At 53.8% G+C, this 8275-nt stretch overlaps 1 protein-coding gene across 1 annotated transcript; it reads right to left on the bottom strand.

Moving 5' to 3' along the window:
* Nucleotides 1-280: 280 nt before the first annotated feature.
* TENT5B (terminal nucleotidyltransferase 5B) lies at nt 281-7627 on the bottom strand. Its single transcript, XM_066269967.1, has 2 exons — nt 7184-7627; nt 281-2145 (listed from the first exon to the last, which is right to left on the bottom strand). Exons 1-2 carry the CDS (start codon nt 7445-7447, stop codon nt 1123-1125), a joined length of 1287 nt encoding a protein of 428 aa, XP_066126064.1. The 5' UTR covers nt 7448-7627; the 3' UTR covers nt 281-1122.
* Between the last annotated feature and the right edge of the window lie 648 nt (nt 7628-8275).

Below are 8275 nucleotides of genomic sequence, written 5' to 3'. Positions count from 1 at the left end.
ACCAGCCAGGGCCTGGAATATTTACTCTTGAACAAGAGACTTGCTGAGGCAATGTTCAGGTGCAAGTCCCATGTGTAGACACAAGCTTCTAGCACAGTTTTCAGGCTGGGGCTGGTGTTGAGGGAACAAGGGGCATTCCCCCCAGCCACAACCCAGGACTCAGACACCCAGTCCCCAATGTCACCTCCCACTATATAAACCAGACTTAAGCAGGGGGAGGCAGCCATAGTCCCCACAGCCATGGAAGGTCCTTCTCCCAGGAGAAAAAATGGTACTAGGCTCAGTGTAGACAATTTTTATTGGCAGGTGTTAAGAGTGCAAAATAGTAACAGGAGGCGGGGCATGGCTCTCCTCCCCTAAGTGAGGACCCTGTAACCAGTGGGATGGGAGCACTTGACTGTGGCCACTTTGGGCCCCATACCTTCCTAAGAACAATCTCCCAGGCAGAGGGGTTCCTCATTACATGTGGAAAGTGAGCAACAGCCTGAAAGGGTCCATGGGCTGTGTCCCACTGCAGGCCACTTGGTTCCTGTCCACCACACACCTTAATAGCTCAGGTCAGGGGCGTTAGGGGACTGGGCCAAACATATCCCTCTCCGGGGTCTGCTTCATGCCTCTCTTTCCCTCTCCCCAGTGATTAGCGAGGTTGGACCACCAGGCTCTGTGAGTGGCCCAGCTGGACCCAAAGTGACTAGTTCCCATAATATTTTAGCCGTTGTGTAGGATGTAGGCCCTGGGAGGCTGCTGGGCTTACTGTAGGCTGGCCCGAGCCAAAAAGACCCTTTCTAGGTCACAGAAATCAACCTAAGATTTTGGACATGGAGGCTACCACCCCATACTGCTTTGTCTTCTAAAGGCAATTAATCCCCAAGACATACAGTTCCTGCACCCCTCAATCATGCTGGCCTAAAAGTGTGCCGCAATAAGCAAAGGGTCCGTCAGCCAAGAACCCTGGATTGGCCTTAAGCCCACAGCAGCCTCACTCAGGGAGTCTGGTCTGTTCAGTTGAAGGCCCCACGCTGCAGCAGCGCTGGGCCACCTGGCCCTGGTCATGCCCTCCAAACACTTCCAGAGGCCCCACTCCATCTGGGGAGGCCCAGTTGTTCCTGGCCAAGGTCCGAGTCACTTACAAGGCAGCCAGGTGGGATAGCAGGAGTGAGCCGGGGCCAGCAGAGGCTGCACAGGGGTCACATAGTAGTTAACAGTGGCAGGCACAACCCCGTTGGGACCTGGAGGGCGCCAGGCCAGAGCAGCCGCGGCAGCTGGACCCTGCTCAGCCAGCGCCTGGAGCGCCATGGTGGCGATGAGGTCCAGCGTCTGGCGGCGCTCATGGTTCATAAGGCACACGGTGCTCTTGTTGACGACCTGGTGCAGCGTCACGAGGCAGGCGTAGCGGCGGGCCGAGTCGGCTCCGCTGAAGTGGGCCTCCAGGTAGCGCTCCAGCGTGCGCTGCTGCTCCCCCAGGTCTGGGAAGTCGATGAAGAAGCGGGAGCACATGTAGCGCTGCAGGGCGCACACGTCGGTGCTGGGCTGCGGCCGGAAGCCACGCACCAGGAGGTGGCAGTACTTGAGGAGGCCACCCCCACGGATCTCTTCGGGGCTGCGCGTGGCGATGACCCTGTGCCGCAGGTGCCGCAGGGCTTCGTTGAAGTCCCCGTACAGGCTCTCCCCTGTCACAGTTGGATGGAAGGCCTCAGACATGGGCTTGGAGGAGCACTGGCTAAAGAGCAGCAGCGAGTCCAGGATGATCTGGAAGGAGTCAACGCTGAATTCATACTGGCGCCTGACTGAGTCCACAAATTTCAGCTCCACGTTCTTGCCACTCTTGTTGGACAGCGAGATGAGGCTCCAGCGGTCCGTGTCTGTGCATACTTTCACCAGCTTCTGCACATATGCCTCCTTGAGTGTCAGCGGCGTGATCTTGGCCCGGCTCACACCGGCTGGCAGGAAGTCCAGCAGGCAGGCCAGCACCACCTCCTTGGTCAGCTGGAAGGATGCTTCGCTACGCAGGTCCACACGGAACACGAGGTCCAGGTCCTTATAGCCCAGGCCATTCTCGGGGTGCAGCACGTGACTGGCGGCCGAGCCATGCAGCCGCACACCGTGCACGCGCAGTCCTCGTTCCTCTAGGCTGCTGCGGACAACCTGCCGAGGGGATGGCAGAAAGGAGAGGGGTCAGAAACCTGGACCCCAGCGCTCTCTATGGGCTTCCGCGTAATAGTGACAATAACTTCAATCACAGTTGACCACTTTTCAGCTGTCACGCCTTTGGAAAGACATTTAACTATCTAAGCCTTGATTTTCTAAGGCAGAAAAAGGCCTGTTTGAAGGAAAGCCTCAGAAAGAACAGCAATAATGATAACAAACACAAGCATAGAATTTACTAAAAGCCAGGTACTGATCTAAGCATTTTATACCTTAGGATATAAAATCACATTATTCTTGCGATAACCCTATGAGGTAGGTACTATATTATCTCAACTTTACTTATAGGGAATGGAAGCACAGAGGGGTGAAGTAACTTGCCCAAGGTTACCCAGCTAATGAATGCAGAACTGGGAATTAAATTCAGACAGAGTCCATGTCTCAACCACTAGGCTATTCTCCTTCTCTAAAACTGCAAGTAAAGCACTTAGTGTTGTGTCAGGCATGATGCTAACTGTTCAAATGTGTTAGGAATGTAATTGTCAGTTCATATGCATTACTACATTATTCCTCACAATAATTCTATGGGGGTTTTTTTTGTTGTTGGTTTTTTTGTTTTTGTTTTGTTTTTTTACAGAGACAGAGAGAGAGTCAGAGAGAGGGATAGATAGGGACAGACAGGAACAGAGAGATCAGAAGCATCAATCATTAGTTTTTCGTTGCGACACCTTAGTTGTTCATTGATTGCTTTCTCATATGTGCCTTGACCATGGGCCTTCAGCAGACCGAGTAACCCCTTGCTCTAGCCAGAGTCCTTGGGTTCAAGCTGGTGAGCTTTTGCTCAAGCCAGATGAGCCTGTGCTCAAGCTGGCGACCTCGGGGTCTCGAACCTGGGTCCTCCGCACCTCAGTCAGATGCTCTATCCACTGTGCCACTGCCTGGTCAGGCTAATTCTATGTTTGAGTATTATTATCCCAATTTATAGATGGGGGACCTGAGGCACAGAGAGGTTAAGAAACAGGTCCAAGGTCAGAGTAGCCAGGCTGAGACTAGAACTCAGGTCAGTTGGATTTTCAAACCCATGCATGCTCTTTTGACTCTGAGACATTCATCTTAATTCACATTTATAAGGACATATTTACAAATGAGGCAAATATTATACTCATTTTACAGATGAGGAAACTGAGGCTTACAGTGGTGAAATATCTAGGGCTCAGAGGGGAAGCCATTCAGAAATGGCAGGGCTGGAAGTTAAAACCCAGAACTCTTCCACTTTTGGAAGAGGGGGTGGGTCAAGATCTTGGGAACCCTCCCAAACCCAGTGGGAAGAGTTGTAGCAGATTCCATCTGCTGACACAGGAGATGACAGGTAAGCCTGAAGTCATCTTGAACATGCTCCTCTAGCCAGAGGCATCTTCCCGGGCTTAAGGCCAGGTGGGGAGAAGAGAGGAGCTGGGCTGGAACACTCAGTTTTCTCAGCAACCTAGAGTACTTCACACACTGTCCTGAAAGTGACCAGGCAGCATTCCTACTTGAGTGATTCTGCAACCCTTGCTGCCAAGTCAGCACACCTGTGGAGGGGCTGCCCTCCTTGCCTCCCAGGGAATTACTACAAAGAATGCATCTAAGTGCTGAGGAGGCAAGCCGCAGTGGGGCAATCTGAGGTGGGTGGCTCCCTCCAGGAAGGCTTCCGGGAGGGAGCCTTTACTAGGAGGAGAATCTTTACTAGGGGAAGTTATTGTCATGGCGACGGGGGGCAAGCAATTGGCCATCAGAAACTTGTAGGGGTAAGGAGACAGCTGGGGGAGAAGGAGAGCAGTATTGATTAAGCATCTATTGAGTGCCAGGCACTGAACCCCCTCACCAGAATCTATAGAGGTAGGTCTTTATGATCTCCAAGTTAGAGATGGGACACTGAGGCTCACAGGTATGAAGTTACCTGCCCAAGATCATGCAGAGGTGCCTTCAAATCCAGGTGTGAGTGACTCCAAAGTCTATCCTCTTTCTACTATGTTACCACTCCAGGGTTTGGAGGGAGCAGAGACCAGAAACTAGGGTTCTAATCCTTCCTCCCTCTCAAAATTTCAAAGTGAGGCCAAAGCTCCCAGTCACTGAAACCTAGAGCCAGAGTAGTGGGGAGCAGGAAAGTGGGGGTTGGGGTTGGGAAATGCCGTGGCCATACAGACAGGGGAGGCTGGAGGTAAAGAGCCAGCTGATGCAGTCCAGCCTTTGGGACTTCTAAACATCACCCTGGCAGTTGTATCCATGTAGGCCAAGGAGAGAAATGGGCCAAAGACCTTGTACCAAGGACCCTGGTCAGACCTGCAGAGCAGGGCAGCCCCCTCCCCAAGTACCATTAGAGCTGACTAAGCTTTACTCAGTGCCACCTCCGGCTCCCAGTCTGATACCCACCCCAGGGCATGGCATCTGGCTTGGTGAATAGGTAGCAGTGCCCTTGTTAAATCGCCTGCGTCAGGCCATGGAGCTGGCTGTGTCAGCCAGCCAGAGGCTGTTGTCTCTTTCCCAGGTGTGTGACTATAGCCAGCTTGGCAGACAATCCCCAGATACTGCCACACCCAAGGACTATGGGCAGTTTGGAGCCTCCTGAATCAGACTTTCCAGCCATGGAGAGAGCAGTGGCTGCACCTTCCTTTCTCCTGGGCCAAGGCCTTCCCTAGAACCACTCTGCTCACAGGCCACTGCCGAAACCCGCAGGGAGACTCTAGGTGCTGCCCACCAACAGGCTTAGAAAACTAATTCAGAGCCACCTTTGGCTGCTGCTGGAGAGATAAGATTGTGACCTTGGGTAATAGACTTATACAAGGCCACACAGCCAATTAATGGCTGAACTTAATTAGAACTAGGCTTCCCAGAGAGCAGGGGGCCTCCTATAAAAGAGTGGGTCTTCCTATCCCAGGTACAAACAAGACCAGAGTCTCGTGCTGCTCAGATTGCTGCTGTAGGAGAAACCTTGGGGAAAGAGAGAAAAAGATTCCAATTCTTGAACTGTACTTGTTCAAGTACTGGTGAGAATCTCAAGTCAACAACTAGCGTCCCTACCACGCACACCCAGCACTCCCACCACACACTTCCCAGAAGCTTGTGAAGCTGCCAGCTGCAGATTCCTGCCAGGAGATGACTTTCTTTCCTGGTGAGGCAATTGTACAGGCCAGGTGAAGGCATCTGTTCCCTTTGGATTCTAGAACCAAAAAGGATGTTGGAGAGCCATCTAACCCATCCCAATTGAACAGATGGGGACACTGGGCCCAGCAGAGGAAACAGAAAACAGTCCAGGTCCTAGAGCCAGATGTCCAACCTCCCAGTCCAGCTCTGAAGTCTCTGCTGCCCCTCCCCACCACGGCAGGCAGCTCCCTGTCCTGTGATGTTTCTGACCCTTGTCTAGGAGGACACTGTGCTGTTATCACATTATAAAGTCAGCTCCTATCGACCTGCAGTCTTCCCCACCTGGCTGGGAGTACCTGGAAAGCAGGGAGACTGGGTCCCAGTCATATCTATGCCCCCTAGTGTCCTGAAGAGGGTTTGACACACAGCAGGCACCAGTATAGGCAGTTTGGACCATATTGGTAAGGGCAGGTCCTTCCCCTCCAGGATACCCCTTTTTCTTGGAGAGGGGAGCTGCCACACTGGGCCCCTCCACTTTTTCCCCATGTTGGGACAACAGTCCTGGAGGTATAGCAGTTGGGGGCCCAAGGTTGACCTGACTGGCCTGGGGAGAAAAGCCTCCCCAGGTTTCCTAATTACCCCATGACGGCAGGCAGCAGAGGAATGCCTCTGTGAGGCGCCACTGGGCTGTGGATGAGTCAGCCCTGGAGAATCTACTCCCACCCCATCCCATTCCTTGGAAGGGAGGGCAAGGTAAATCCCCCAGTGAGCACCCTTCCCCCTCTGTGGATGGTAAGGCTTCACCTAGCTTGTCAGCTACTGCCCCAGAAAGGAAGCCATCTCTGGAAGGAAGGTGCAGGAACTGTGGCTGATTTTTTGGTTTCTCTTAACAGAAGACATCCCATTAGACCTAGAAGTTGAGGAACGGGCAGAAACACCTTGAACCTGCAGCAGTGGCTCCTGGGAAGACCCCAGATTTTCTGGGTTTGATTTTCACTTCTTTAGGTAATCTTAGGTAGCTCACCGTCCGTCTTGGGGCTTCAGCCTCCCCAGCTATAAAATGGGTACAACAATTATCATATTCTGGTATTTCAGAGTATGACAGTGCCTGGGCTGTACAGATGAAAGAGCAATTTCAGGGTTGCTGAAGGTCAGGTAAAGGGAATAGGGAGTCTGAGGAAGAGGAGAGAGATTGCCAAAATTCTCTTCTGCTCCTCAGGACAGAAATGGGGTCTGGGGCCTGGGACCTGGGCTGACCTTCATCTGCAATCCTTGGAAGAGGAAGAAATACTTAAACTGGACACCTGAGGTTGCCTTCCAGCATGCAGGCATCAGGTTTGACCTAGTGCTTAGTTAATCTCCTCCTGCTACAACCCCAGCTGAAAAGGAGACCTTGTCAGGATTTCTAGGCTTTTCCACATAGGTAGGGGGCTCTTGAGCCAAGGGCTGTGGGAGCACAGGTCAGGGTCTACCCATAACCTTGAAAGAGGGAAGGAGGCCCAGGAATGGCATTTGGGGTGAAAAGAACTCTTTTGGACCCCAGAATGCACACCTACCCATCCAGGGCTGCCTGGCATCTTTTGTCCTTGCAGGTGAGACTGTTTCTCCCCACCTGCTGATGATCTCTCATTCAGGCCCCCTCTCCAAGCCAGGGCCTGGGTGAATAGTCCGAGGAGAATCGTGGCTCCCCAGGGGCGGTGGAAGGGAAAGCCAAGTGGGGAGGGGTTATGAAGTGCAGGGGGAAGGAGATATATATGGTCTACCATGAACTCTGTGCGATTTTGTTACAGCCCCTTGTCCCTTTCTGAGCCTCGTTTTCCCTAGCTGTCCACAGAATCCAACAGTCTATGGGTCCCTTCCAGCCATGAGAGCCTCAGGATAGAGACCCCAGATCCACCACCCTACGCCCTCTCACCTGCACGATCTGCCGGGGCTGCACGCTCAGCGTGGGGAAGTTGCCGCGTCCGTGAATAGGAATCGGCTCGCTCAGAAGCGCGTCCAGCCGCTTCACCTGTGGCCAGGACAGCCCACTCAGGTGCCGTCCGAGGGAAGCCGAGGAGGCTTCCGGGTCGGGGCCGCCGCCTGCCTGGGCGGCCGTGGCCACCGCCGAGGCCGCAGCGGTCCCTACCCGCGCAGCCGCCCGGTCCGAACCTTCAGCTCCGCTCTCCAACTGCATCATCAGCCCGGCCCCAGGGCCCCGACGGCAGAAACCGGGGGGTGGGTAAGGGTAGGAGGGCCGGGAGAGCGGCTGGGTCGGGGCCAAGTCGGGGAGCGCGGCTGTAGGGACCAGACGGCGGCGACGGCGAGGCAATTCCAAGGCACACCTACGAAGGCGACGACCTGCCGACCCTAAAGCTTGTCGCTTCGGGCCCAGCGGACTTTTATAGGCCGCGGGCGACCTGCCCATTGGTACCAGCGGCTGTCACACAACGGAGCCGCCCCGCCCCTCGACGGCCCTGCCATTGGTCAGCAGAACCAGGGAGATTTTGATTGACTGGAAGGCATGCCCCTGCCCCGCCCTCCTCCTCCGCTGAATTCCCTCCTTTGGTCCTTAAAGAACTTCTGTTCACCGTGATTGGCCTCGGCTGAGCAGGACCTCAACTTAAAGGGATTGCGCTCTTTAGGAGCAGACGCGAGGGAAGTGACCAGTGAGTTTGTAGCGGAGTCCGACCACTAAGAAATTTCGGAGTTTTTTTTTGTTTGTTTTTGGCACTGGAAGGAATTTATACATTACCTGGCTTGGTCCTAGTCATCCGCTATTTTCAGAAACCCAGAGAGATTGCACCACTTGTTCAACTCCACACAGCGCTCCTCCTGCTTTCCCGCAGTCTTCCAGAGTTAAAGAGAGGCAACAAACTCAGTTTACCGAGGTAGAGACTTTTTAACGCACCCTCTTTATTGGTCCTTGCCAACCACAGCCTGACTAGGCTTAATGTTCAGGTTCAGAGGAGGGGGAACCTGTTTAGAGCGGGGACGTGGGTGACTCCCCCAGGATCACACAGGGGAA

Source organism: Saccopteryx bilineata, chromosome 3, assembly GCF_036850765.1.
Source record: "Saccopteryx bilineata isolate mSacBil1 chromosome 3, mSacBil1_pri_phased_curated, whole genome shotgun sequence".
NCBI classification, from domain to species: Eukaryota; Metazoa; Chordata; class Mammalia; order Chiroptera; family Emballonuridae; genus Saccopteryx; species Saccopteryx bilineata.
Note: the sequence above shows the minus strand (reverse complement) of the source record. Positions and strands in the feature narration are given on the sequence as shown.